Source organism: Limtongia smithiae (assembly GCF_038497785.1).
Source record: "Limtongia smithiae strain NRRL Y-17922 unplaced genomic scaffold V1518scaffold_17, whole genome shotgun sequence".
In the NCBI taxonomy this organism is placed as follows: Eukaryota; Fungi; Ascomycota; class Lipomycetes; order Lipomycetales; family Lipomycetaceae; genus Limtongia; species Limtongia smithiae.
In genome coordinates this window covers 1-26,694 of record NW_027117638.1, presented here as the reverse complement: position 1 = coordinate 26,694, position 26,694 = coordinate 1, and the positions used below count along the sequence as shown (strand labels likewise).

Here is a 26,694-nt window from a genome sequence, read left to right as displayed (position 1 = left end):
GAACTGCGTTGAAGGTAGTAAGTAAAGTGGAGGAAATGGCCGGAGGCGAGTCACAATTACTCACAGTCAGTCACAGCGCCGCAGAGTAGTGACTCAGGGCCCAGTTTCGGCGTTGTCCCAAACCTCTCGGGTTCTTGCATTTCACCAACACCAACAACAGCACCAACAATAACAACGATGGTCGAGCCTGCGTACATTGCCATCTCTGCGGCCAAAAAAAAGTCCCTTCTGGAGGCGATTCCTGCTGAATGGCATGTCGTGGTTCCAGCGGACACGGATAACCTGACCAAGTTTGCCGAGACCTGCGGCGTTCTCACGCCGCGGGAGATCGAGATCACCGCAGCGTACGACGCGGTTGCGCTGCTTGAGCGTGTGCACGCGGGGAAGTACACCTCACTAGAAGTAGCAGTCGCGTTCTGTAAGGTGAGTATGCTTGGGGTGGTGTTTGTGAGCAATAATGCTAACGTATAGAAGAGGGCTGCCATCGCGCACCAGGCGATCAATTGTTGCACCGAGATCTTTTTTGAGCGGGCGTACGAAGTTGCGAAGAAGCAGGACGAGTACTTTGTTGCAAACGGCAAGCCGATGGGTCCGCTACATGGTCTGCCGGTGTCGATTAAGGATTCCTACAACTTGCGAGGCATCGACTCCGCTATCGGCATGCCAGCGTGGGTGGGTCGTCCTGAGCCGGAGTCGTCCGCGATTGTCGAGGTGCTCGAGGAGCTCGGCGCGGTCATGTACGTGAAGACGACGGTGCCGCAGAGCATGATGGTACTCGACACCGCCAACAACCTCATTGGCGCTGCGCGCAATCCGTTCTCTGCGCATATCACGGCGGCTGGTTCGTCTGGCGGTGCCGGCGCCATTGTGGCCTTCCGAGGCTCGCTAATCGGCATGGCAACGGATATTGGTGGATCTATTCGTGTTCCTGCGTACTGTAACGGTCAATACGGGTTCAAGCCGTCGTCTGGACGGCTGCCGTACCACAATATCAAGGGATACTGGCCAGACGGCGAGGATGTTACTGGCGTGCTGTGCGTGGACGGCCCGGTGACGACGTCCGCGCGGGACCTAGAGCTGATTGTCGGGTCTATCGCGCGGTCCAAGCCATGGCTTGTGGATCCGTCATGCGCGCGGCTGCCGTGGGTGGACGAGCCTATTGATCGTCCACTGCGCATCGGCGTGATCAGCAGTGTGAAGACATACGAGCCCATTACGAGCATTTTTGCCGAGTGCCAGGCAAAGCTGGTTGCGGCCGGGCACGAGCTCGTGCCGGTGGACTTTATTCTTGAGAACGAGCTGTCGGATATTGCAACGGCGTTCTACAAAGCCGACGGTGGCGAGTTCCTCGTGAAGGTGTGCGCCGAGTCGGGCGAGCCTCTGACGCAGGCGGTCGCGGAGGGCGGCCTGTACCCATGCGAGCCGATCGGGCTGCACGCGTTCTGGAAGTTGAGCCATGAGCGCGCAGCGATGCAGCGGAAGTGGCTGCTGCACTGGCAGGCGACTGCGAGCAAAACTGCGAGTGGTGAGCCAGTGGACGTGCTGCTGATGCCGGCACAGCCGCAACTACCGCGTCCGAAGGAGCCACTGACGAGCAACACTGTTATCTTGGCGTGGAACACGCTGGACTACCCTGCTGCAATATTCCCGGCGGAGACAATTGATCTCGCGCGCAAGAGCTACGCGTTCGAGTTCCCCGCGCCGGTGACGGACGCGGAGAAACGCGCTGACGCGCTGTTCCCGGCAGACCGCGCTGCCGCGTACGACGGGTTCCCGGTGGGACTACAGCTGGTGGGTCAGAAGCAGGACGACGCAGCGCTGTGCCGCGCGGTGAGCATTGTCTGCGGGGTGTTGGAGAAGTAGATGGAGAAGTACGGGAAATAGAATCACCATCCAGTGGCAACGACGTCATTCCGCAGGGCGGCGTAGCGGTCAGCACGGGCGCAGGCGTCAGCATTGAGTGTTGACTAAGCGCTCTAAGCGGCTAGCGCGCGGGGACGGCGGGTTAGGGGACTCCGGCCGGCACGCTTTATCTTGCCGCTGTCGCTTCACTTCGCAGTCTTCACCACTGTCAGCATCGCCATTACCACTTCTTCTCCCAACCGCCTCCGCAATGGCTGGCATTGACGACGTCGTCATCCTCGGAATCCCGCTCAAGTACATCATCGCGGCTTTCCTCGCAGCGTCCCCCATCACTTCCTATGCTGACCAGATGTTTTACGTGTGGCGCCGTAAGTCCTCAGACGGCTTCGCGCTCGACACCTGCGCGCTGCTCATCGCGGTGTCCTCGCTGCGTATCTTCTACTGGTTCGGTCGCCCACTTGAGCTGCCGATCTTCCTGCAATCCTGTACCATGCTCGGTGTGCAGCTCATTTACCTGAAGATGGCGCTCATGTATATGCCAGCGGCATGGCGGCGCGTTAAGCATATGGAGGACGTCTTCATCCCCTTTAACCGACCGTTCCACTTCTGGCAATGGACCTCTGACTGGAAGTTTTATATTGTATGTACTATTTTTTGTGCTGCCGATCGCGGCGATCTGCTCCGCGTTACAGGTTCATGCCGCACATCCTGTTTATCGTGCGTGCACGTGACCGATAAGAACTATCCACTAACGAGCTCATCTAGTGCATCGCCATCTTCTTCGCGATTGTTGGCATATTCGAGCTGTTCCTCCACAACTTCGACACCTGGTTCGCGATCATTGCAAGAGTAGCAGTTGCGCTCGAGGCGGTGCTGCCCCTGCCGCAGCTCATCCTCAACTACACCCGCCACTCCCTTTCCGGCTTCCGCTTTACGCTCCTCTTCGCTTGGGTCTCCGGTGACTTCGTCAAGACGCTCTTCTACTACATCGACGATCAGGAGTACTACTACAAAGTCGGCGGCACCTCTCAGACCATCCTTGACTTTGCCATCCTGTGGCAATACTTCTACTACTGGCGCAAGCAGCGTCTAGAGGCCAAACGCCTCAAGGAGATGAACGTCGAAGTGGACGTGCTCTCGGTGTCATCCGGCTCATCCGTGTACTCTGCAACCTCCGCTGATGAGGATGCTGCGTTACTCGGTGACCATGAGACTGTCATGTCTATCCCCGAAGAGGCTGTGCGGCCCGCCGTCGGGAAGGAGGCGCTCATTGTCGACCAGGAAATCGATGCGTCCGTCGCGGAGGCCGCCAAGCTTGCGGCCAGTGTTGTTTAATTGGTGTTCTGGAGTTTGTATTTTAGCTATTTGTGTTGCTTTTTCTTTCCCTCATCTTACAGGCTCGCTTAGTACATAATGTTCTTCCGCGCGGTAGCCAGCGCATGTATTTACGACGTGACGAGGTGTGTGATGTTGTGCTTATAGAGATACATAGACTGGAAGGGGGATACAGGGGGATGGGCTGGGGGTTAATAGCTGTTTAATGTGAAGATCATCTGAGTATGGAGTGCGTACGGCTCGCATTCTGGCTTGAACTCGTCTCGCCGCCCCCTTCGTCAACACTTTACAACTTACCGCCCTTACAACCGCGCAATGGCTGACGCCCCAGATGTCGCCAACGCAAACTCGGAAAAGATCCGCAATGCCATCCGTGCCTTCCAGAGCAAGCAGCCGCTGCCCGAGATAGACTTTTCGCTCTACCGCATGGATGACGGCACCGCCGCTAACACACGCGAGCGTGTCATGAAGGGTGAGTAAATCGTGAGAAGCCTCCACAGCGTCGCTAATTTGTGTTTTCAGACGTGCCCGCTCCTGCTACCTTCCACCCTGCGGACGAGGACGTCTTTGCCGCCGATGGCAAGCCTAAGCACGAGTTCCTCAAACAGCACTTTGCGCGCGAAGGCCGACTCACGCCCGCCCAGGCAGAGCGCATCATCTCTCAGTGCGACGCGATCCTGCGCGCTGAGCCCACGCTGCTTGACATCGCGGCGCCGTTGATCGTGTGCGGCGACATCCACGGGCAGTACTTTGACTTGATGAAGTTGTTCGAGGTGGGCGGCGATCCGGCATCGGGGCAACGATATCTCTTCCTCGGCGACTACGTCGATCGGGGGTATTTTTCGTGTGAAGTCGTGCTGTACCTGTGGTCGCTCAAGATCAACTTCCCTGACTCGATCTGGTTACTGCGCGGCAACCATGAGTGCCGGCATCTCACCGAGTACTTCACCTTCTCGCTCGAGTGCCGGCACAAGTACAACGAGGAGATCTACGACGCGTTCCTTGACTCCTTTTGCGCGCTGCCACTAGCTGCAGTAATGAACAAGCAGTTTCTATGCATCCATGGCGGCCTGTCTCCCGACATGCACACGCTGAATGACATTCGCAATGTGAACCGCTTCCGGGAACCGCCAAACTCGGGGCTCATGTGCGACATGCTCTGGGCGGATCCGCTGGAGGAGTACGGCTCCGAGAAGCCCTCGCATGACCTTTTCACTTTCAACTCCGTGCGTGGCTGCTCGTATAACTACACCTACAACGCAGTGTGCAACTTCCTAGAGGCGAACGACCTGCTCTCGGTGATCCGTGCTCACGAGGCACAAGACGCGGGCTACCGTATGTACCGCAAAACCAAAACTAACCCGTTCCCCAGTGTCATGACCATCTTCTCCGCACCAAACTACACGGATTCGTACCACAACAAGGCCGCGGTGCTGCGCTACGAAAACAACGTCATGAACATCCGCCAGTTCAACTGCTCGCCCCACCCGTACTGGCTACCAAACTTCATGGACGTGTTTACCTGGTCGCTGCCGTTTGTGGGTACCAAGATCACAGACATGTTGATTGCGATCCTGAATATTTGCACAAAAGAGGAGCTCGACGAGGAGACTCCGTTGGCTGCCGAGGACTTTGCTGTCGCGACCGCACCAAGCCCCGTATCCGCAGGCTCGCCGTCTGTCCCATCCACTCCGATCAGTGCAACCCCGCCATTCCCTGCCACACCTACCGAAACCACCGAGAACAGGCGCAAAGTCTTGCGTCAGAAAATCGTCGCCATCGGCCGCGTCTCGCGCATGTTCCAGGTCCTGCGCGAGGAATCTGAGTCTGTCTCTGAGCTAAAGACCGCCAGCGGCGGCCGTCTGCCGTCTGGAACACTCATGCTTGGCTCGCAAGGTATCCGGGAGGCTATATCTTCGTTTGAGGAGGCGAAGAAAGTCGACATGCAGAACGAGAGCATGCCGCCGCCCATGGAGGAGGTCGCGGCGATGGAGCAGCGGCAGCGGCAGGATGCCATCAAGCGTGCAAACTCGATGGACGTTGAGGCCGAGTATGCCGGGGACGAGTATAATTTATAAGATGCACGCGTGGACAGGAGTATATAAGTTTTAGGAACATATTTTGTATTGTACTGCACTGTCAAGTCAGCAGCTTGTTGGTGATGTTTTCGAATATCGGACACAGCTTGCAATCCGCGTACAGCTCCACCAGAGTCTTCCTCGTATCTTCCCCTTCCCCTGTGCTTGTCCCTGCTCCCCGCTGCTGCTCGATCAACAACACGAACTGCGGATCAATAGGTACGGCTCCCAAAAACGGCACGCCAAACTCCGTTGCGAGCTTCTCGCCACCGCCTCGTGAAAAAATATGCGCACAGTGTGCACAATGCGGACACACAAACCCTGACATATTCTCCACCACCCCACGCACCGGAATGGCGACTTTGCGGCAGAAATCAAGTTCCCGCCGCACATCCGCGGTGGCAATTTTCTGCGGAGTAGTCACCAGAACCGCACACAGGCTCGCGGTCGTGCTTTGTAGAGTCTCTGCAAGCGCAATGTGTTCGTCCGAGGTGCCGGGCGGCGTGTCGATGAGCAAATAGTCCAAACTTCCCCAGACCACGTCTTTCACGAGCTGGCGTACCATCGCAGTCTTCTTCGGCCCGCGCCAGACGACGCTGTCGCCCCGGTCGCGCAGCATAAACCCAACCGACATCACGCACAGCTTTCCCTCTGCACATTTGCCAGCTGGAACATGAACCGGAACCCATCCCCGCGAGCTCTGGTGCACTTTGCGGTCTTCCAGCGCAAACATGCGCGGCAGCGATGGCCCTGTGAGGTCGATGTCCAGCACGCCGACATAGTGACCTCGCCGCACGAGCGAGAGCGCGAGTTGCGTTGTGACTGAGGACTTGCCGACGCCGCCTTTACCGGAGAGCACGAGAATGATGTTGCGAACCTGCGCCAACGAGGCGGGGGGTTCTGTGGCGATCGACATGGAGCGTCGAAGGTGGTGGTGACGAGGAAAATGAATTCGTTATTACAAAGCGCCCTAACCCGACGCCGACCCGGATCTACGTACATTGTTCAATCGGTATCCAACCCTTTATCTTTTGCCTGGTTATATACGATGCAAATATACTACGCGACCTTTGCCAGAATTATCGCCACACGTGACGGGATGTACACCTGCACAAAATTCCGGCGCCCGTTCCACTCCAGTGGCGTCGTGTAGAATACAGACTTGTCGTGGTCGATCCGCGCGTGCCCGCCAAACTGCTCCTCGTCCGAGTCCAGAACAATGCGATACGTGCCTGCAACATCGACACCGATGCGGTAATCTGTGTACGAGTTCGTCGGGTGGAAGTTAAACACAAATACCAAACCCGCGCGCTCGAACGCAATGATCTTGTCACCTTCGTGCTTCAGTGTCACGTACGCCGGCTCGGAGTGTAGCCATCCAAACCGCCCTTCAGTGTGCTGCATGGCAGCATCAAAGTCGTTCAAAAACTTGTAGCGTAAAAGTTTATCGTCAAGCACATTCCACTGCCGACGCGCGTACCAAAACGAATTGTCGTTGCCCACGCGAGGGAAATCGAGCCACTCCGGGTGGCCAAACTCGTTGCCTTCAAAGTTGAGGTACGCTTCGCCGCCAAGGGTGTGCGTCACTAGCCGAATGATCTTGTGCAGAGCCATGCCGCGATCAATGACGGGAGTAAGCTCGCTCAGCACCGACATGTTCGTGTACATCTCCTTGTCCATCAGCCAAAACGCGAGAGTCTTGTCGCCGACGAGTCTATAAAGGTTAGCATCCTCATCGACGAACTAATCACTAACTACGTTCGACTTACGCCTGATCATGACTCTCCGCATAGGCCACGGTCTTCTCCTTATACCGTCGGTTCGTGAGCATGTAGACGATATTCCCCATCTCCCAGTCGTCATCTTTGACTTCCTTGAGCAGCTTGATCCACATATCTGGGATCGCCATTGCAAGTCGATAGTCGAACCCGACTCCACCGAGCTCCATGGGAACGCACAACCCCGGCATGCCCGAAACGTCCTCAGCGATCGTGATGATAGACGGATCGAGCGTATGCAGCATGTAGTTCGCGATGATTAAGTAGTTGATCGCCTCCTTGTCAACCTTCTCGTCGCCGAAGTACTCGTGGTATCCACCAGAGAAGCCCGTGCCGATACCGTGATGCGTGTACAGCATCGAGGTGACGCCGTCGAAGCGGAAGCCGTCAAAGTGGTACTCGTCAATGTAGAAGCGCAGGTTCGAGAGCAAGAACCGGAGCACTTCGTACTTGCCGTAGTTAAACAAGCGCGAGTCCCACAACTCATGGTGGCCCTTGGGGCCGCCGTGAAAGTACTGGTAATCGGTGCCATCAAACATGTTCAAACCGTCAAGCACGTTCTTGCAAGCATGCGAGTGCACAACGTCGAGCAGCACAGTAATGCCAAGCGCGTGTGCCTCATCGATGAGATGTTTAAGGTCCTCCGGTGTGCCATAGCGCGACGACGCCGCAAAGAACGAGGTGACCTGGTACCCGAACGATGCATAGTATGCATGCTCCATAATCGCCATCAGCTGAATCACATTGTACCCAAGCTTGTGGATTCGCGGCAGCGTATCCCGTGTGAACTCGGTGTAGGTGCCAACACGCAGTTCGCTGGTGGAGATACCGATGTGCGCCTCGTAGATCCGTGCTGAGGCAGGGTGTCGCGCCGAGCGGGTGTACCCGTCGTGCTTCCACTGGTACGGAGTAGGGGGATTCCAGAACACCGCGTCATACACAGGTGATACCGATAGATCCTGGGTCACGCGCTTAATCCACGCAGGCAGGCGGTCGACGACAGCACCGGAAGGCAGCGTCATTGCGATTTTGACCTTCGACCCGTGCGGGATGGCCGGAACCTCATTAGAGGCGTGGAGAGTTATGGAGAATACGCCAAAATCGTCTTTCTGCATGGCATGGCTGCTGCGGTCCCAGTTGTCTGTGCGCGTTAGACAAAGACGAGGAGGAGGATGGACGGAAGAACGCACTGAAGTCGCCGATGAGGTGCGCTGCGACTGCGTTGGGTGCCCACTCGCGGTATACGATGTCACCGTTGGCGGCAACGTTGAAGCCGAACTTCTTATAACCCTGGATGATCTCTTAGTACACTGATCTGCTATAATCGTCTCACGCGCAATCTCACCTCGGAGAACTTGATAATGCCTCCCTCATTCGCCTCGAGATCGGCAATCCACTGCCACGCAGTCTGGCTGCGGCGGACGAGATCGTCCTGGAACGGGCCGAGCCAGGGATCGAGCTTAAGGATGCCAGTTCCAAGTGGCGGATCGACGGCAACGACGGTGTCTGATTTGCCGGCCATGATGGTGATCTGGCGGGTGGTGGCGACGGTGGTGCGGAAGAGAAGAGAAGAGTGCACTCCAGGCGGGGCTGTTCGCGCATCCGGCGCATGATGTCATGCGCCGCAGTCACGTGTAATCGTAGTTAGTCACGTGGACATAAGCGCGGGTTTGGTAGAGTGCGGCGCTGTAAGCAGAAGGAACTGTACTGCCCCGCCATTATTCATTCAACTCGTGCCTGAACAAATATCCTAAGACAAAATCCTCGCTTCGCTCACCTCCATTGCTACCTGGACGTCCTCCGCCGCCTTTGCAATGGAGTTCCAGGCCGTGATTCTATGTGGGCCCGGTGCTCAGTTGGAGCCGCTGGTATCACCGTTCCTGCCGAAAGCACTGCTGCCCATCGCGAACCGGCCAATGGTCTACTACGCCCTGGACTGGTGCCAGCGCGCCGGCATCTCATGTGCGCATTCTCACTTTTACTTGTTTACACTGTGTCTCTAATTCATCTTCAGCCGCTATTCTTGCCACTTCGCCAGGCAGCTCTGAACAGCTGCTTTCGCAGTACATCGCGCTCACGTACAGCTCGACCTCTCGTGCGCCGCTCAAGGTCGAGGTCGTAGCCGCCGACGGTGAGACCGGCGAGGTCGTCCATAAGCTTCGCGACAAGATTAAGGTGATTTGATTACACTGTTGAAATGCTATGGTGAAGACTGACTGTGCAGCATGACTTTGTACTCCTGCCATGCGACTTCATTACCGACCTGCCGCCGCAAATCCTTTTCGACATGCACAGGAATCAGTCCGTCAGGAATATCGGCACAAGTGTCTGGTACCTTAACCAGTCCGATGGCATTGACAAAAAGACTCTCAGTATGTTCATCTTGCTTCCTTCCACTTCTCACATCCTCACCTACTCAGAGCCGAACCTGACGATCCACACGCCGGTCGCAACGCCGCATCCCAAACTCCTCGACATCTACGCCAGGCCAAAGGGCAGTGACCAGCTCAAAGTTCGCATGTCTATGTTGTGGGAATACCCCCAGGCGACCATATCCACCACTCTGCTGGAGTCGTTTGTATATCTCTTCTCGCGTCGTGTACTTGACTACAACATCGACGGCACAAAGTCATCGGATGCGGCTGCGGGCGCTGCAGCTCCGGCAGGTGGGAAGTCGACGAAGGTGATGGACCTCGCTTCATCTACACAGTTGCTGATCATGAGCTCTGCGTCGACCCCGGTCACCACCGCGCCTGGAAGTCCAGAGACGCCAAGTACACCACCTTCGTCGGCCGCTACATCTGCTCCCGCTGCTGGTCAACTGCCAATTACTGCCAGCGGCACTGCTAGTGTTGCATCTCTAGCCTCTGGTGCCTCCGGTGGTGATCCGAACGCGGACCCCTCTTTGTCAAAGTGGAAGCGTCCGTTCACAAAGGTCGTACGCGACATTGCACGCGGCGCGTGGCGTCACGCGCGGAATGCGGATCAGGATACTATCGGCTTTTACATTGTGCCTGAGCAAAACTACTTTGTCCGGTGTAAGTCCGTCTCAGCCTACTTTGAGGCCAACCGCATGGTGAGTCATAGTTCGTCTTCTCTCTGTCGTCATGGCTAACGCACCCTCTACAGATCCTGAAACATACATCATACGTGCCCCCGCCATCCACGGCAACAGCGCGTGGCGCCGCAATCGGTCGAGACTCGATAATTGGCATCGGCACTGAGCTTGGCGAGAAGACGAACGTCAAGCGCAGCATCGTCGGCGCTGACTGCACGCTCGGGCGCGAGTGCAGGATTTCCGGATGCGTTATTATGGACGGTGTCACAGTCGGCGATGGGTGAGTTTTGCTTTCGCGGAAGAGGGCAGATGTGACGGGAGTTAATTCAAACAGCGTGTTTCTAGATAACTGCCTCATCGCCAAGGGCGTCACCATCGACGACCGCGCTCGACTTTCAGGATGCACTGTCGAGGCTGGATACACTATTACCAAAGGAAGTATGTTTCACCTTGCCAAATCTCTGCTTTTCACCACTAAGTTTGTCCATAGCCCAAAGCAAAAACGAAGTTCTCCGTGGCTACTCCGCCGACGGCCTATTGGACTCCACAGATGACGAGCACGCGGTCGAGGATTCCTCAGAAGAAGGTTCTGAAAGTGAAGATGACGATGAGGGCGACGACGACGATGATGATGATGAGGAGAATGAGGTTGGCGACAATGATCTCGTCGAGGGCGAGGACGAAGGAGTCAACGAGGGCGACGATGATATTTTCGATCGTGGATAAAGTCTTGGAGGTGTGCTGCGCATTAAGTAATATTTGGCTCTAAAAGTAATTAGATTTGTATACGTATTGTGACTGCTACCATGGATATGACCATTCTGGTTCCTTCATGGAGTACTGACGGATTCGTTTCCGGAACTATGCTTAGCGTGGTCGCCGTTCACAGTGTGATTCAATATCGGGTTGGGGCGTTTGAGTTGGGAGTTCTCTACAAAGCTGTTCAGCGCGTTCAACTCCTCCATTTCCTCCAGTCCTGCCAAATCACACAACAATAATATGGCTCGTCGACCATCTCTATTCGGTCCATTTGGAAAAAATACCACCTTAGACAAAGAAATAGTTGTTTCCCATTTTTTCCTCTTCTTCTCTTCCTTTCCTCGCCACGGACTCTCGCACCGCCAGACTCCGCAATACCCCAACTGCCCTCCCGCATGCGACTGCTACAAACTCTCTATAGTGTCCTCTAGTCATACGGCATTCAAGCTCCTGTTTTGTTTTTACACTGAAATACAGACGTCTGAGGCGAGTAGTTCCCAGAGGTGTAATCAGCGCGGACGCAGACGACCTAACGCCCGAACAGACACCCGGCAAGAGGCTACGACGAACTAGCCGGTCCTCGAGAGATTTTCCTCTGGAGATGCTGTACACGCGCTTTTAAGTTAAAAGAAACTGGTCCATGATATTCATGTTCCAGGCGTTAACTAACATAGTCCCAGCCGCCCCGGCCCCGACTGTCCCGGCGTCGAACGCCCGCAGGACCATGTTGCACCACTAGCACGCTCGCTTCAGCAAGCGCTCATGCAATTCTACGGCCGTTGAAACTATTTCGTTGCGACTCTAACGGTAACTACCTATGTCGGTCAGCATGGCAGAGTTTGCCGCAGTGCCGAAGCGAGATGTTGAACGAGTTAATATTATCATGACCTCTGCTGCCCCGGTGAATGACGACACACCCGCGTTCGCTGCCTCTCTAGAGCATATATCCCCAGCCATGAGATTACTGTTGCTCTCCGCGTAAATTACATCACAAATGACGATGAGCTCACGACTATGGATACACCTGCGGAGGCTGAAGCAGAAGAGTTGCTGGACGCCAACAAGTCAGCTGGTCTCACTGCCTCTACTGACAAGACGGTGGTCATTATGTCGGGCAAGGACAAGGATATATCTGACCATGATCACGCCTCAGCGGACGCAATCGAGAACAATGGCAGCGTTGCTGCGATCATCGATGCACCTGCGGAGAGCGACGAGTACATGTCGTTGGATGACAATGAGTCCTTGAAGCTTCTTGCTACTGATGACGGTTGTGAGGCATGTACACTTGAGGAGAACGCTCTCGAGAATCATGACGGCATATTGTCGATCTGTAATGATGAGAGCACTGCCGAGTCTATCGAAAGCTTCACCAACGAGGCGGCTAAGATTTCCACTGTCAGAAAGCGATGCTGAGATCTCCATGAAGTATTGAAAGAGAGTCCCGAGGAATCGCTACCGACGAGCAGCGATGCCTCTTGAGATCTCGCACGCCGCGCCGGAGTTAAGGCGGCTATGAACAATGATGATCATGACGTCTGTGAATCTCTTCGGCTGCAACAAACAGTGAGTTACATCTCTATGGAGAGCATACGTGAGAACAATGAGGACGACATGTTGGCGAGCAGTGAGTCCATCGAGATCACCCACGCCGAGGTTGACGCGACCGTGTCTGCGATCGACAGCGATATAGCTAGCTATCGATTCTATCTCCGTCGATGACATTGAGGATGACGCCTAAGACGAGCTACCGGCGGGTGGCGAGTTCTGGGACAACTTCTCTACAGACAAGACTCTGCCTGCGTCTACGCAAGTTGTCAAGTTTGCTGAGAGTGACAATCAAGGACAAGGAGATCCTGATTTTTGTTGCTGGTTTTAATGCTGACGAAGATGCTCTGATTGCCTATACTGAAGAGGTGGACATAGTTGCGATTGTGGTGATTCCTGATTTCGAAACTGATGTGAAGTTTTCTGTGGAGGTTCCGATCGACGCTGTTTCCACTGCGAACGTTTGGGACGACAGCTATGGTGAAGATTTTGAGATCGTTTCTCCTTGTACTACTGAATCGTGGAAATTCATGGGGGGAATGTCATCGATCCGGATGAGAAGATTGAGAACTTTGACCGGAAGGTTGTTGAGTCGAACATCCATTGTGCTACTATCGAGACTGAGATGTGCAACGATCCTGCTGCAGATGATCCTATGTCTTCTTACAATGCGCCAGTCGCTTTGGGTGATACCCCAATGGATCTCGCTGACAATATCCCGGAGCTGCGCACGTCCGCGACCAAGGCGGTCAGCAAAAGTGCTTCATGTACCTCCATCTATGTCACTGGTATTCAGTATCCGGTCAAAAGCATAGGGAATCAGGAAATCTCGAGCGTTGGGCGATATTGATAGGGAGAGTAGTAATGTCGTTGACTAGTTTCTAGCCAATGATGCCTTGTATGAATATGAGCAGCCGACTGCGTCTTTTGCAGACAAGACGTGACACCTGCACCGCCCGTGATTTACGACCTCGATCAGTTTGCCGGCAAACGAGTAACATGTCGCCTCCGAAGCGCCAATGCAGGCGCTCAGAAAGTGTTGATATCCATCCAGCCAAAGATATCTAGTCCCCTGATGAATCTGTACGTCGAGCCACTAAAGGCGTGTGCTCCAGTCGTGTTATACAAGGTGAAGCCCGCGCGACACTGGATGTGTATGTTGTTGGCTACGCGCTGCAGCGACAATGCTGAAGCAAGAGGACGTGTTCTCTATGTGGCGAAGTCTAGCCTGCCTGTATAGTGTTTTCGATGCGAAGTTTTCGACATCTATCCTGCTTATTGCTTTGAGTAGTGTTGTATCTTTCGGAGCGTTTAAGTTCAACCACCTGAGTCTTTAGCATGACTTAGGTACTTGTTTGGGCCAAAGTGGTTTCCGTATTATGATTGCCGCCATAGCAACGTGAAAGCCCTTGTCTCTAACCCTCCTCATCTTGAGCTGATGATTTATAGGTGGAAATGATTGTATTGACAACGTAGAATCTCCCCTAGTAGCACAAAAACGCCATCCCTCCACACTCATTGGAAAATATAAACTGTACCAAGTATACACATCTGCACCATACACTACCGTCCATGCGCACCTGCGCCTTGATGATTAGCAGCAGCAGCAGCAGCAGCAGCAGCAGCAGCGATTGCGGCAGCACCCGCCGTAGTGCCTTGTCCTCCTGACCCTAGTCCATTTCCGCCAGAGCCCCCGACCGCCTGCGCAGCCGCCGCCATTGCTTTTTGCATTCTGTCTCGCTCCCGCTTGCGCCGCCATTGCTCGACGAAGCCAAGTCTTACGAACTGGCTTGTGCCGGCAGCTTGCTGCTCGTCCATAATGAGCATCATCTCTTCATACTCTGTGCCTTGATGGGGTAGGTCTTCATGCAGTGGGCGGCGGCGTTTGGAGTGGAATGATGGAGTGTCCAGCGCGGTGGGGTGTGTAGTCGCGGGAGGCGGGGTTGTTGATGTCGTGGATGTGGCGGAGATTGTAGATGTAGCCGTGGTGGAGGTTGAAGATGACGATGTAGTGATGGAGGCTGTGGAAGTGGCGGCAGTGACGGTTGTACTGGGCAATGATGGCTGCAACAGGGCAGGAGAGGCGTGCTTGCTGGTGTTGGCACTTGTGGTTGTGCTCTTCGAAACTGTGCTAGTGGCACCTGCTGTACCCGTCGGCGCAGGCATTGCTGTGGTTGACATACCCACCGTCGATTCTCTCTTGACGCCGCCAGACCAAATCCGCGCCGACGGCGTTGGGTATGGCAACGGCGCGTGCAGATTTCCGTACGTATCTTTCACCGCCACGCGCGCATCGACCGGTGCTGCCAATAACTCACGTGTAGTCTTATCGGACAAAGTGAGATCATGGACCCCGAGTACCCTTGAAGGTCCAGCGGGCGCAGATAAATTCAGACGCGGAATTGTGGCAGCTAAGACTTCTGCTTCAAATGCCAATGCGAATGCGTCCGTCATAAGTGCTTCATTGGGCGGATCATAGTAATATGAGATATCATACCATATAGTCAACGCCGTAGGCCTGAGTAGCACACGGGACTTGATGACCTCGGTCGCCACGGCAACTCCAGGAACTGCTGCAGCGCCTCCAGGAGCAGAGGGTGATTGCGGTGATGCGAGCTGCATCTGCGGCGACATTGCAAGTCGTTTTGCTTCCGCGGCCGTTAACTGCTTTACTTGTGGTTGTGGCTTTTTCGACGCCGATGTTGGCGTAGCTATGGACGTTGTGTTGAGCTGTGTCTCTGGCTCTGGCTTGATTACCGGGGATACAGTCTGCCGTTTAGCTGTACCATTTGCATTGGTAGACGTGCCGCCACGGTGGTCGTGGACTTGTAGAATGATGCATCCTAGGAAGGGTTAGCTATAGAAGATACAAGTCCATCATGTATTGACTCGCCCTCGTAGAATCTGACGCCGGCACGTTTGAACGTCTCGACCGCCGAAGGTGGGATTTGTTCAAGCTCCATGTATTCGAGAAAGCTCTGCGCTAATTAGCTATTGCTCGAAGAGCAAAAGCAGTCGTGCAGAACGTACTTTAATAACAGCACTGTTTTTGGGTATAATCGTTTCCTGCGGGATGGTTAGCAATCACTCGTTACCGACGAAAATACGCAACAAGGTGCACACCTGATTACCGAATCTGTAATGGGTCGGATGGATATGAAACTCGACGCTCGCTGGATCGTTCTTGTATTTCGTAAGGATCTCGCTCGTGGTTTCACCTGTGATCACAATTAGTAACCGAAATTGCAAGGTCCCCTCTCACGGCATATACGTACCGAGTCTTTCATCATCCTTTTTGGAAAATTGTCCCTTCTCATTATCTGCTCTGTGCTTCCTTGCATTGCTAGCAGCTGCGGCCGCGGCCGCAGCTGCCGCTGCAGCACTGCTCTTGCGCGTGGATGTCATTGAGGTCGGCGTCGGAGCTCCCGCACTGAGACTCGGCAGTAATATCGAGTCTCCGCCAAGATGTGCCGGATGTGAGTTTCCAGAACTTCCGCCTGACGCCGAGTTCTTTTGCGTGAGCTTGACCTTCTTTACGATATTCGTACCGGACACGGCGCCGCCGCCGCCGCTGGCGTTGCTGCTCGGGAGCACTTTTGACGAAGAGTGCGATGTGCGCGGCGCCACGAAACCCGGCGGCCGCGTTTTGGAGGCCTTGGAGGCCATTGTGCGGGTGGGGTAAGTGTGAGGGGGTGGAAGAGAAGGCGGTGGGGAGGTGATGATGGCGGAGTTGCAGTAGTGAGACGTTGTTTATTCGTACTAAACTAACCACCGCTGCGGCCAAACTATCTATACCTGGCTCACAACTCGTATGATCTCCTCTGCGAATGGGATACTTTCCTCCGCGCCCGCCCGTGTGACTGCAATGCTTCCGGCGGCAGCGCCCCAGCGCACTGCATCGGCGATTTGCTTACCAGCCGCCACCGCACCAACAAAGCCGCCGAGGAAGGAATCGCCCGCGCCTGTGGTGTCGACTACACGCGCCGGTTTGTACGGAGGGACAAGCACTGGCGCGGTGCCGGGGAGCGCATAGATAACCCCCTGCCCCCCGAGGGTGACAATGACTGTGCTTTTTGGCGCCATCTCATGTTGTAGACGCATTGCGGAGGAGAGCATGGCTTCGGCGGTGGTGTGCTCGGCGGGGACGTCGCCGAGGAGCAGCTGCAGTTCGGACTCGTTTACGAGGAGATAGACCACATCGCGCAGCATCTCGCGCTGCATCGCGAGCTCCTCTGATGTGCTGGCTGCGATTGGAGAGGGATTATAGGCGACAGTTACGTCGAGCGAGTGAGCGAGGGCGAGCGCACTGTGGACGACCGCAAGAGGAAGCTCGTTCTGGAGGACGAGAACATCGGTGAGGATCCCGTCGTCGAGCTCGAGCAGCGAATTCGTGATGTCGGCCGGTGTCCATGAGTCGTTTGCACCGGCACATACGAGAATCCGGTTCTCGCCGCTGTGCTCGACCTGCACGTGTCAGAACCGACTTCCCTCTTCACCACAAACGAGCACACTCACAATGATCACTGCGACGCCCGATGCGCCGTCAACAACGCCCACACGCGATACATCGACACCGTCGCCTGCAAGCCCGCTCTTAAGTACCGCACCAAATTGGTCTGTGCCAACGCGCCCGACCATGCGCACCTTGACTCCATGGCTCTTTGGTGCCGCCCGCGCAGTTGCAAGCGCCTGATTGGCACCCTTGCCGCCGCGGTGTGTCGCGAACGAGCTCGCATGGAGAGTTTCGCCGCCCCGGGGTACGACGGGAGTGGTAACAACGAGGTCGTAGTTAAGCGAGCCGAGGACGGTGACGTGTGGCATGGCGGATAGAGACAGGGTTCGTGATGGCGGAGCACTCTTTAAATATTCAGTTATAACAACCTCGACCACACCGCCATGGATCTCCACGTCTGGGCCGCTACCAGCGCGCTGCCGTCACTCGATGCCGACTGCCTTGCAGCGCTGCTGTTCGTGCACTTTGCAGCGCTGACTAACATCACCGTTGTCCCATCGTCGAACCCGTTCCGCTTCGCAACCGCGCTGCCGGTGCTCACCGACTCCACTACCGGCGTCCCCGTTGCGCTTGGCCATGTGCAGGTCCTGCGCACACTCGCTTCGAAGACCACAGAGTCGGCACTGTCCTTCTCGGCGCGGCAGACCGCACTTGCCAGCTTCGCAAAGAACGCGCTTCTGCCAGTATCGTTGTACGTTCAGCGCGTGCACTCACAGCACTACTATTCCATCCTCCGCCCCGCCATTTTCTCCATCTTTGCCACCCTGCCACTTCCAGTGCGCTACATGCTACCATTCCTCCTCATTGCAGATGCAAAGTATCGCATCTCGGAAATCTACGACGCGGACGCGGCTCCGCCAACCGACCCCAAAGCTGCCGCGACCGCAGCCACCTCCGCTGTACCGGGTTTTTCGTTCTTCCAGAAGCGCACGCCGAACCCTCGTCACATGGTCGCGCTCACTGATGCTGGCATTCCGACGTCTGTGGTTAATGCGGTGACGAGTGTTGGCGGCGATGACTACGCCGGAGTTGCGTGTATGCTGCATGTGCTATCGACAACGTTGCCGGTGCTCGAGGCCGCGCTGGAGGGATCGTATCTCGGGGGCGATGCGCCATCGCCGGCGGACGTAGTTGTGATGGCACAGCTGTATGTTCAGACACGTGAAGCATATGCTGTACCGTTTGTGGCGGACTACATCGCCACTTCGTTCCCTCGAATCAAAGCATACCTCGACCGACACTCCGCGACACTGGCTGAGCTCAGTATGCTGCCCTCGCGCGGGGCGCGCGACGACGAGACCATCTCTGCGCGGAGTATTTTGCTGCACTACAGCGGGTTCTAATGGTGCTATAATCTCTGTATATAGGTCATAACTCTCTACATTATTACGTTGACAACTCGCTGTTGTCGCTTATGGCCTCGTCCCACCGCTTATCCTCGTCCCCGCCGGTCCAGGTCCGCTCGACGTACCCGAGATCGCGCTTGACGCGTGCGACTGTGGCGCTGTCGCCCGTGTTCTTGCCAAGATTGTCGCTCAGCTTGACTGCAGGATGACCATCGGCGGATGAGAGCTTGATCACTATGTTCAGAGGCGTTGATTTCTTGTGCGGCGGTGTCAGACAGTAGAAGTCATTTGTGAAGAACGTGCCCACGCCAAATGAGCACAGCATGCCGGCCTTGTCCGTCGCGGTTTTGTACTTCTTGCACGCCTCGACGTCGAGCGAATCGGAAAACACAATCACTTTCTTGCTCTTGTCAACCCCAATGGCATCATAGTACCCCGCAATCTTCTCTAGGAACTTGAGCGGATCGCCCGAGTCTTGCCGCACGCCGGCGTAGATCCCTGCCAACCGTGGGGTGAACGAACGCAGGAAGGCGTCCGTGCCAAACGTATCCGTCAGTGCCACACCCACGTTCTCGTCCCCAATGGTTTCGCGCCATTTTTGCATGGCAAGCCCGTTGGCGCTCGGATAGTCCTGCGACACCGCCGCAATGCCCATCATCCACTCGTGCGCGACGGTGCCAACTGGCGGCACGCCAAACACACGCGCGAAGTGCACATTACTCGTTCCTCGCAACCCTGCAGAAACGCGCGCGTCTGGCCGGCTCTGGTACTTAACTTCACCGCCAACAAGACCGCGCATGACGAGCTCCTGCGCGTGGAACGACCGCCGTCGTCGAGTGCCAAACTCCGAGAACGCGCAGCCAAACTCGAGCAGCTGCAGCGCCTTCTGCTCCGCGCGCAGTTCTTGGCCAGTGTAATCCCAGTCTGTGTCGACGAACTTGAAGTACGCCTCCGAGACCAGTGCCAATACGGGGATCTCATACAGAATCGTCTCCACCCACAGGCCCTGGATGCGCAACTTGAAGTCCGATGTTGCGGGGTCGAAGGTAATAATCACCTGCTCGCTCGGGTTCAAGTGGAAAGTCTCAAGATATGCTATGTACCGCTCCGGCAACTGGTGCACCGTCGTGCGCAGGTACGACAACTCCTCGAGCGTGAAGGTGAGCGAGCCGAGGACTGCTGATTAGCATGATGATTTCGTCAGACCGGGAAAAGCCACAACATACGATTGATCTGGGCCTGAATCCAGGCTACGGCCTCAGCGGTGAGCTTCTTTTCGGGTGTGCGGTTGCGGAACCGGTAGGACACCGCTGCAAGGTCAGTATGTTCGGCTCAGTGCGAGCTACACCACACCGCGCACCTGTTAGGGGGTAGTGGTCGAGTACCGCGGCCTGCATTGTGAGCTTGTATAGATCGGTGTCCAGCAGCGAGCAGATCGCACGCTCCGGTGTGGGAGAGACCATGGCGATTGCGACGTGGTGGTGCAGTGGCGACCGTGGACTGACCGGATAGTCATGAAATCCATGATAGCGGACACATGGCATCTTACATCACGGTCACATGACGCCCAAGAAGAGAATTCCTCTACAGTAGTACAACTTTTACATTAAAACAAGAATCCTACACTAATACGCCCGCTTCTCGGTGACAAGAAGATCGGAGTACACGTCAAGCGGCGACTGAACAAGTGGGGTCTCCTTCCACAGGTTGGGGGTCAGGAAGCCATATGTGTTACCAATAGCGACAAACGTCGCCTTAAGCGTGTTCTCGAGCGTCTTCGTAGAACCGGACGAGGAGGTGTAAGCGTCCTCAATACCTGCAAGCTGGAGCAGGCGCTTGACAGCAGGGGAGGCGACGACACCGGTACCACGCGGTGCGGGGATGAGCTGTGGTTATTAGAATGTGCAATGAAACGAGCAGGGAATGTAGACTTACGCGAACAACGACGGAACCACACTTGCCGGTGGTCTTAGCGGCGAGGGAGTGAGGTTGGCCGAGGGAGGCACCCCAGTAACCGCGACGGACCGGGATAACAGAGAGCTTCGCAATGATGATGGCGGCGCGTATAGCTGTGGCGACTTCCTTGGCGGTCTTGATACCGAGCCCGACGTGGCCGTCCCAATCGCCGATGAGGACGATAGCCTTAAAGCGGGTACGCTGGCCGGCGCGAGTCTGCTTCTGAACGGGCTTGATCTTCATCACTTCGTCCTTGAGCTTGGGGAGGAACTCGTCAACAATCTGATACTCCTTGATGGGGAGAGAGTGAAGGTAGATCTCCTCTATGCTCTTGATCTTGCCAGCCTTGACGAGACGACCAAGCTTGGTGACCGGCTGCCAGGCGGCCTCCTCGTCCTTGCGGCCACCTCGACGGGCACCGCGACGGCCACGACCGCGGCCTCTATCGGCGCCGCGGCCCCGACCAAATCCGCCTCTAGGTGCTGGTGCTTCGGCCATGATTGGTGTGTTGGTAGTAGTGACGGCGGTGTTGATGAGGTTGATGGTGATGGTGACGGTGACGAGGACGACGGCGGTGAGCGTGAACGCGACGACCGTGGCAGAAGTGCCACGCGCATGGCTGCCCTTGTCCTCAGCCGCGCGTGACTGTGTTTAGCCCTAGGCAGCAAAGCCCTACCCTGCACAGCCCTAGTAGCCCTAAGTTCACGTGCAGTGCGGCGCCTGCGCCGCACATGACCGCGGGGGCCGCCGTGGGGGACAGATGCATTTGTGTGGGGGCGTGCTTCGACGGCGCTTCGATTCGCGTTCTTGCGCCGTTTCACCGCCGTTCGCGGCCGGGACGCAGTGCTTTCCCGGCTTCCACTTGCTCCGTTCCCGCAAGGACGTGATTGCGACCCCACACAGGAATGGGGGGCCCAGCTGTGGGTGTTTACCGGTGATATAGATAGAGAGAAGGCTGCCCGCTGTGAGACTCTCTACTCCCCACCACTACCCATCATGACCATCGCCTCGTTGTCCTACGCGGGTCAAACCGTCAAGGCAGAGCCCCTCACGCCCGCTGCGTTCGCTAAGTTTGGGTACTGCATCTCTCCGGGGGACAGCTGCACCCCGGTGCCCGAGGGCGCGCATGGCCTGACGTATTTGCAGGCGAACGCGTCGGTGCCGGTGAACAATTACGACCAGAGCAAGTTCGCGACTGAGGCGCCGTGCGCATTCAACCTGCAGCGGTTCGCGCCGCACGCAACGCTGGATCGCAAGCGGGGGGTATACACGGCGGTGATGCTGGAGCGGCACCCGTACACGACGCAGACATTCTTCCCGATGGGGGTTGCCGCAGCGGAGGCGGCGTATCTGGTGATCGTGGCGGAGAACGACGTGGGTGAGTTAATGTAGGCGGGGCTGGACGGCGGCGGGGAGGAGCATGGGCTAACCAGCGCAGCGAACGGGAATCTGCCGGACCTGGGGACGCTGCGCGCGTTCGTGGCCCGGGGAAGCCAGTCGGTGACGTACGGTGCGGCGGTATGGCACGGGTCCACCGCGGCGCTGCGGGACCATCTGGACATGACGATGTTCATGTACAACAACGGGGTGAAGGCGGACGAGGTGGAGGTAGTGCAGATCGCGCCGGGCGTGCGGATTGAGTACGAGTAGCGACGTCATAGACTAGAGACGACGGCTGAATACATTATTCCCTGTTCTCACCACGATGATCCCGCGCATAGTCGCGATCGGCCGTTGACCGTCACGGCGCAGCGGACGTGGCTGGCGCGGATCCCGTCCCCGCCTGAAGGCAAAAGTCTCGATCGGCGCCGGTGGCGGTGCATGGGCGGTGCGCGCGGCGCGATGACGCAGCGCGATTGGCGGCCGTTGCTATAACTGCACCGCCTCCGCCGTCAATCTCGCGACCTCCCACCATCGCTGTCGTTCGATTTCCCTCGCTCCATTGCTCACTCGCTCACTTACGCCCTACGTACCGCCGCAATGCACCGCACTTACTCCATGCGCAACTCGCGCGCCCCTACGGCCCAGCAGATCGCCACCCCTCCCCCTCCCCCCTCCTCCACGAAGTCCGGCCGCTTCTTTGGCCGCGGCTCCCTGACTCACACCTTCCGCCGCACTACCGCCGGTTCCTTCTCCCCTGAGCTCTCCCGCAAGCTCGCACAACTCGTTAAGATGGAGAAGAATGTCATGCGCTCCATCGAGCTCGTCTCTCGCGAGCGCCGGGACGTCGCCAAGCAGCTTTCCCTTTGGGGCGAGGACTGCGACGACGACATCTCTGACATCACTGACAAGCTCGGCGTGCTCATCTATGAAGTCGGCGAGCTTGAGGATCAGTTCATTGACCGCTACGACCAGTACCGCGTCACTATGAAGTCCATCCGCAATATCGAGGCCTCCGTCCAGCCCTCGCGCGAGCGCAAGCAGAAGATCACCGACCAGATCGCCCAGCTGAAGTATAAGGATCCCAACTCCCCCAAGATCGTCGTCCTAGAGCAGGAGCTCGTGCGCGCCGAGGCCGAGTCGCTTGTCGCCGAGGCCCAGCTCTCCAATATCACACGCGAGAAGCTCAAGGCTGCGTTCGCCTACCAATTCGATGCCTTGCGTGAGCACTCCGAGAAGCTCGCCATGATTGCAAACTACGGTCTCGGCCTGCTCGATCTCATCGACGACCAGCCCGTCACCCCCGGGGAGACCCGCCCCGCCTACGATGGCTACGAGGCGTCGAAGCAAGTCATCATCGACTGCGAGAATGCGCTCGCCAACTGGACTTTCGAGTCCGCTGTCGTCAAGCCTGCCGTGTCCATCCACTCTGGCGCCGACTTCGATCTTCACGATGACGAGGAGCCCACCTCGGACGAGTGGCTTGCCGCAGACAAGCCCACGGACGAGGTCGCCGAGCCAGGCGATGCTGCAGCTAGTGCGCCTGCCGTCCCCGCAGGGTCTGACACAGCGTCCGCCACCGTTCCTGTCGAAGTCGAGGTCGCCGTCCCTACACCCGTCGTCGCCGCCTAGTTTCCCTCTGTGTGCTTCATGTGTCTCTCCTTTGTTGACGGTCGGCAGGAGTATTATCGGGTTTGCTTTTGTTCTAATCTTGTGGTCTATTTAATTTTCGCTGCTGATACTATATGTTTACCCCGAGAAATAAAATCGCCATGCGCTATATGCCATTTGTTGTATCATATCCTTAGCCAGTAATACAGAGTCGGGTTATCAGTGGGGCGGCATTAGTGTGCTTCTAGAAGGCGCGGCCAATTTCGATATGCGCAGCAACGGAATCCTAACGCACGCGCGCCACGTGTGTCAGTCAATTATTAGCTGCTGCTTCCGGTGCGCCTCATCTCAGTTCACCGTCCGACTATTCCATCGTCGGGCCCTCGGGAAGTGCGGACGATAGCATCTTGGGCCGTATGTCAGCTTCACGTCGGCATTGACGTGCTCGACGCAGTGCACTACGAGCACCGCTCACATCTACGGCACCGTCGTATCGCGGCACGCCGCCGACCGCCGCGACCTCGGTGATCCAACAGCGCCGGGGCCCTGTGCGCCGTGAGCCGGCCGCGGCCGAGGCCGCCTCGCGTGGCGCATCGCCGCCCAATCGGGCAGCTGCGCGCCGCGTCCCTCTCGTTCGCGCCGTCTGTGCCTCTCCAAATTGAGAACACGCTGCAGCCAGCTGGCCCTGCTCAGCCACAGCCGTTGTCCAGCACACCGCCAAGCTGCCGGTGGGGTTGTGCTTCCTACTCTTCAGCACCTAGACAGCACATGAGCTCCCCTGCTTTCCGTGCTGACAGCCGCTGGTGCATTAGAGAACTACACGCTAATACGGCCCCGCTCTGCTAACTCCAACTTGTGCTTCTCCATCGCTGTTGTATGCGCTGCTCTGTGTAGCTCGACTAGCAGATAACATGTAGATGCCTCGCTAGACTGGCTGATAACGTGGAAACTCAATGAGGCCTTGACTATTGGAATGGAGAGGAAAGCGCAGCAGCTGCGATACAAACCCTGCGGTACAAACTCGTGAAGAGGCGAAACTTTGTTCATATTGGTCGTAGCAGCTGCCTGATTTGTGCCAATTACGCTCTTCTACATGTCCAATCGATGCAAACTACACTATATGATTACTTGCATGGCTCCAACTCCAGCAGAACAAGTTATATCTGATATAAATGAGGCGGCGACTAGGAATCTGGCATGCATCGTTGGAGCTTTGGATTCCACTTGCCACGGACAGAGCTGATATCTGATCCTGAGTTTGTTGCACATCACAACAGCATGATGCTGAATGAACTACAGACTAAATCAGCTACACAAATATGAGACTACCGGACATTGTCGATAGTAGCATCTGCAGAAAGTACACCCAGTATGTGGCTATATGCTTGTTGAGCTTCAGTGATGAAATCTCTGAAGAGCGAGAGCCACCTTAATGAGCCTTTGAGTCATGCATGATACTGCATACAGTCTCGGCGGTTAGTTTAGGATTAGGGTTGTGCCATGAAGCATGTCCTGACTGCACTCATTACAAGCAATCAAGTCAAGGCAGCAGGGTTATGGTATTTCAGCACAATGGATCTCAAATAAACAGAAGCATTTGATCGCTAACTGTAGGTCTCTGTACTAATCAATGATTAGTAATAGGCTAGACATGATAGCTTAGCAGTTGTTTTCATGCCCTAGCCACTATCATGTTAGTTTGAAACTTCATTTCGTGAATTTAATTCCCTAAATAATATTTAGTTGACTTGGCCCTGCCACCTGTGTTGCTTCATAGCACCATTAATAGAAGAATTATGCCCTCTGGGATAGAAGACAGAAATTTTGGAATGTCCAAAGATTAATGGCTTGGCATTCCTATCATGGAAATTAAGACAGACTTAGTCACTAAATATGCAACTCATACTAAAGGAGAGCTGGTTCAGAACATGAGCTGCACCAATGGGATGTACCATTGGTTATGAGCTGATGCAAAAGTCAAATCAACAGCTGGAGAATGTTGTAAGGTCACCCACCTTCTGGGTAGCCAGGGTGAGGGAGTCCATTGCAAAAGAGCACTGAGATTCACTAGAAAGAGAAGCCAGGACAGAGGAAGGAGCCAGGTCTTCTATAGACACCAACTACCACAAACCCCTCTCGGCTATTGTCAGCTTCCTTTGGCTGTTTCATTATATCTGAAGGTCCGGCATACACCCAGAGCTTCCTTGGCTATCCTAGAACCTTCCAGAACACTGCAGAGTCTTCCACAACCTCTGACCATGTCCCACACCTAATCCTCTGTATATCCTCCAATATCCATCCATTCCCCCTGCTATTTGGCCACCCCATAGTCTACCATCAGTAGCATATTTCAACATGCTTGGTCCTCTGACATGTATTGCAGGTTGTCATGAATTGTTTTATATCCTTGAACATGCATGGCCAATAATAGTGAGAAGCAAGTGACATATATGTGTGATAGGGCCCAAAATGTCCAGACATTGAGAGATCATGGGCTTCAGATATTAGTTGTTGTCACCATGGGATATTGGGAACACAGAGACATGAGCAGAAATCATCCAGGCCAATGGGCACACTAAAATATAGGAGATGCTCCATGAGTTGGTAGTGGCAGATGTAGTGATGATGACTGACACCAACAGGTGGATCTTGTTGCAATTCAGCATACACATCTCGAAAATAGGGATCCTTGGTGTATCCACATTGCAAGCTGTCACAATGATCCACAATCAACACCACATGTGCAGTAAGCACAGATCATTCAGAGCAACTAAGCGCATCAGCAGCGGCATTAGATGTTCCTTGCAGATGTTCAATAGTGAAGTCATATTCAGCAAGATAGTCTAACCATCTGGTAATCTGCCCTTGTGGTGCTTTGGACTGAGTTGTTGTAAGGTCACCACCTTCTGGGTAGCCAGGGTGAGGGAGTCCATTGCAAGAGAGCACTAAGATTCACTAAAGAAAGAAGCCAGGACAGAGGGGGGGAAGCTGAGTCTTTTATAGACACCAGCTGCTACAAACCCCTCTTGGATATTACAAATTCCCTTTGGCTATGACATCATAGCAGAAGGTTCTAGACCTGCCCAGAACATTCCAGGCTCCCCTGGAATCTTCCAGAACACCCCAGACTCTTCCAGATCCTCCTCCCATATTCCATACCCCAATCCTCTGTATCTTGTCCAATATTCATCCATTCTCCCTGCACTTCAGCCAGCTTATAGTTGACCATTAGGTGCATATTTCAACAAATCCAGCCAGTGGCAGAACCAGAAGATGAAGTGCCAGGGCTGCCCTTCCCAGGGACAGCAGAGCCAGCAGGAAGCTTGACATGGCAAGACTTTCGCAGATGTCCAGGCTTGCCACAACAGTAGCAGATAACAGATGGAGAAACTCTTGCTGCCACAAGACCAGTGGTAGAAGAGACCGGGGGAACCATAACAGAAGAAGAGGAGAGAGCAGTCATCTGGGC

The 26,694-nt window shown here is 55.6% G+C and overlaps 15 protein-coding genes across 15 annotated transcripts; 8 read left to right on the top strand and 7 right to left on the bottom strand.

The window, feature by feature from the left end:
* Nucleotides 1–145: 145 nt before the first annotated feature.
* Nucleotides 146–1,906, top strand: V1518DRAFT_388298 (amidase signature domain-containing protein). The gene is made up of 2 exons (XM_066901729.1): nucleotides 146–423; nucleotides 475–1,906. The coding sequence occupies exons 1-2, from the start codon at nucleotides 178–180 to the stop codon at nucleotides 1,861–1,863; spliced, it is 1,635 nt and encodes a 544-aa protein (XP_066757054.1). The 5' UTR covers nucleotides 146–177; the 3' UTR covers nucleotides 1,864–1,906.
* Nucleotides 1,907–2,040: 134 nt separating this feature from the next.
* V1518DRAFT_423195 (uncharacterized protein) lies at nucleotides 2,041–3,411 on the top strand. The gene is made up of 2 exons (XM_066905635.1): nucleotides 2,041–2,503; nucleotides 2,629–3,411. The coding sequence occupies exons 1-2, from the start codon at nucleotides 2,114–2,116 to the stop codon at nucleotides 3,196–3,198; spliced, it is 960 nt and encodes a 319-aa protein (XP_066757053.1). The 5' UTR covers nucleotides 2,041–2,113; the 3' UTR covers nucleotides 3,199–3,411.
* A 44-nt stretch (nucleotides 3,412–3,455) lies between these two features.
* On the top strand, nucleotides 3,456–5,393 carry V1518DRAFT_423193 (Metallo-dependent phosphatase-like protein). Its single transcript, XM_066905634.1, has 2 exons — nucleotides 3,456–3,670; nucleotides 3,721–5,393. The coding sequence occupies exons 1-2, from the start codon at nucleotides 3,514–3,516 to the stop codon at nucleotides 5,274–5,276; spliced, it is 1,713 nt and encodes a 570-aa protein (XP_066757052.1). The 5' UTR covers nucleotides 3,456–3,513; the 3' UTR covers nucleotides 5,277–5,393.
* On the bottom strand, nucleotides 5,301–6,207 carry V1518DRAFT_423192 (P-loop containing nucleoside triphosphate hydrolase protein). Its single transcript, XM_066905633.1, has one exon. The coding sequence runs from the start codon at nucleotides 6,190–6,192 to the stop codon at nucleotides 5,338–5,340; it is 855 nt and encodes a 284-aa protein (XP_066757051.1). The 5' UTR covers nucleotides 6,193–6,207; the 3' UTR covers nucleotides 5,301–5,337.
* V1518DRAFT_423190 (glycoside hydrolase superfamily) lies at nucleotides 6,208–8,611 on the bottom strand. Its single transcript, XM_066905632.1, has 4 exons — nucleotides 8,400–8,611; nucleotides 8,245–8,344; nucleotides 7,046–8,195; nucleotides 6,208–6,990 (listed from the first exon to the last, which is right to left on the bottom strand). The coding sequence occupies exons 1-4, from the start codon at nucleotides 8,574–8,576 to the stop codon at nucleotides 6,336–6,338; spliced, it is 2,082 nt and encodes a 693-aa protein (XP_066757050.1). The 5' UTR covers nucleotides 8,577–8,611; the 3' UTR covers nucleotides 6,208–6,335.
* Nucleotides 8,612–8,868: 257 nt separating this feature from the next.
* V1518DRAFT_407705 (uncharacterized protein) lies at nucleotides 8,869–10,838 on the top strand (the record flags this gene model as incomplete). The annotated part of the gene is made up of 8 exons (XM_066902009.1): nucleotides 8,869–9,016; nucleotides 9,069–9,229; nucleotides 9,279–9,720; nucleotides 9,765–9,870; nucleotides 9,893–10,130; nucleotides 10,184–10,392; nucleotides 10,447–10,550; nucleotides 10,603–10,838. 8 exons carry the CDS (start codon nucleotides 8,869–8,871, stop codon nucleotides 10,836–10,838), a joined length of 1,644 nt encoding a protein of 547 aa, XP_066757049.1.
* Nucleotides 10,839–11,885: 1,047 nt separating this feature from the next.
* V1518DRAFT_429778 (uncharacterized protein) lies at nucleotides 11,886–13,269 on the top strand (the record flags this gene model as incomplete). Its single annotated transcript, XM_066906147.1, has 3 exons — nucleotides 11,886–12,269; nucleotides 12,716–12,916; nucleotides 12,982–13,269. 3 exons carry the CDS (start codon nucleotides 11,886–11,888, stop codon nucleotides 13,267–13,269), a joined length of 873 nt encoding a protein of 290 aa, XP_066757048.1.
* Nucleotides 13,270–14,681: 1,412 nt separating this feature from the next.
* On the bottom strand, nucleotides 14,682–16,146 carry V1518DRAFT_132287 (Spt20 family-domain-containing protein). Its single transcript, XM_066900727.1, has 6 exons — nucleotides 15,695–16,146; nucleotides 15,543–15,637; nucleotides 15,450–15,485; nucleotides 15,313–15,397; nucleotides 14,917–15,262; nucleotides 14,682–14,842 (listed from the first exon to the last, which is right to left on the bottom strand). The coding sequence occupies exons 1-6, from the start codon at nucleotides 16,083–16,085 to the stop codon at nucleotides 14,764–14,766; spliced, it is 1,032 nt and encodes a 343-aa protein (XP_066757047.1). The 5' UTR covers nucleotides 16,086–16,146; the 3' UTR covers nucleotides 14,682–14,763.
* A 7-nt stretch (nucleotides 16,147–16,153) lies between these two features.
* On the bottom strand, nucleotides 16,154–17,398 carry V1518DRAFT_423177 (Ribokinase-like protein). Its single transcript, XM_066905631.1, has 2 exons — nucleotides 16,935–17,398; nucleotides 16,154–16,883 (listed from the first exon to the last, which is right to left on the bottom strand). The coding sequence occupies exons 1-2, from the start codon at nucleotides 17,238–17,240 to the stop codon at nucleotides 16,209–16,211; spliced, it is 981 nt and encodes a 326-aa protein (XP_066757046.1). The 5' UTR covers nucleotides 17,241–17,398; the 3' UTR covers nucleotides 16,154–16,208.
* Nucleotides 17,296–18,675, top strand: V1518DRAFT_423176 (uncharacterized protein). The gene has a single exon (XM_066905630.1). The coding sequence runs from the start codon at nucleotides 17,316–17,318 to the stop codon at nucleotides 18,273–18,275; it is 960 nt and encodes a 319-aa protein (XP_066757045.1). The 5' UTR covers nucleotides 17,296–17,315; the 3' UTR covers nucleotides 18,276–18,675.
* V1518DRAFT_423175 (Quinolinate phosphoribosyl transferase) lies at nucleotides 18,270–19,779 on the bottom strand. Its single transcript, XM_066905629.1, has 3 exons — nucleotides 19,639–19,779; nucleotides 19,505–19,588; nucleotides 18,270–19,454 (listed from the first exon to the last, which is right to left on the bottom strand). Exons 1-3 carry the CDS (start codon nucleotides 19,739–19,741, stop codon nucleotides 18,319–18,321), a joined length of 1,323 nt encoding a protein of 440 aa, XP_066757044.1. The 5' UTR covers nucleotides 19,742–19,779; the 3' UTR covers nucleotides 18,270–18,318.
* An 84-nt stretch (nucleotides 19,780–19,863) lies between these two features.
* Nucleotides 19,864–20,808, bottom strand: V1518DRAFT_423173 (40S ribosomal protein uS5). The gene is made up of 2 exons (XM_066905628.1): nucleotides 20,214–20,808; nucleotides 19,864–20,164 (listed from the first exon to the last, which is right to left on the bottom strand). The coding sequence occupies exons 1-2, from the start codon at nucleotides 20,730–20,732 to the stop codon at nucleotides 19,904–19,906; spliced, it is 780 nt and encodes a 259-aa protein (XP_066757043.1). The 5' UTR covers nucleotides 20,733–20,808; the 3' UTR covers nucleotides 19,864–19,903.
* A 228-nt stretch (nucleotides 20,809–21,036) lies between these two features.
* On the top strand, nucleotides 21,037–21,936 carry V1518DRAFT_423171 (ureidoglycolate hydrolase). The gene is made up of 2 exons (XM_066905627.1): nucleotides 21,037–21,612; nucleotides 21,673–21,936. Exons 1-2 carry the CDS (start codon nucleotides 21,231–21,233, stop codon nucleotides 21,882–21,884), a joined length of 594 nt encoding a protein of 197 aa, XP_066757042.1. The 5' UTR covers nucleotides 21,037–21,230; the 3' UTR covers nucleotides 21,885–21,936.
* A 146-nt stretch (nucleotides 21,937–22,082) lies between these two features.
* V1518DRAFT_423169 (Eisosome component PIL1-domain-containing protein) lies at nucleotides 22,083–23,447 on the top strand. The gene has a single exon (XM_066905626.1). It carries the CDS (start codon nucleotides 22,215–22,217, stop codon nucleotides 23,244–23,246), a length of 1,032 nt encoding a protein of 343 aa, XP_066757041.1. The 5' UTR covers nucleotides 22,083–22,214; the 3' UTR covers nucleotides 23,247–23,447.
* A 2,292-nt stretch (nucleotides 23,448–25,739) lies between these two features.
* V1518DRAFT_423166 (uncharacterized protein) lies at nucleotides 25,740–26,158 on the bottom strand (the record flags this gene model as incomplete). Its single annotated transcript, XM_066905625.1, has 3 exons — nucleotides 25,740–25,897; nucleotides 25,997–26,105; nucleotides 26,129–26,158. 3 exons carry the CDS (start codon nucleotides 26,156–26,158, stop codon nucleotides 25,740–25,742), a joined length of 297 nt encoding a protein of 98 aa, XP_066757040.1.
* Nucleotides 26,159–26,694: the final 536 nt, after the last annotated feature.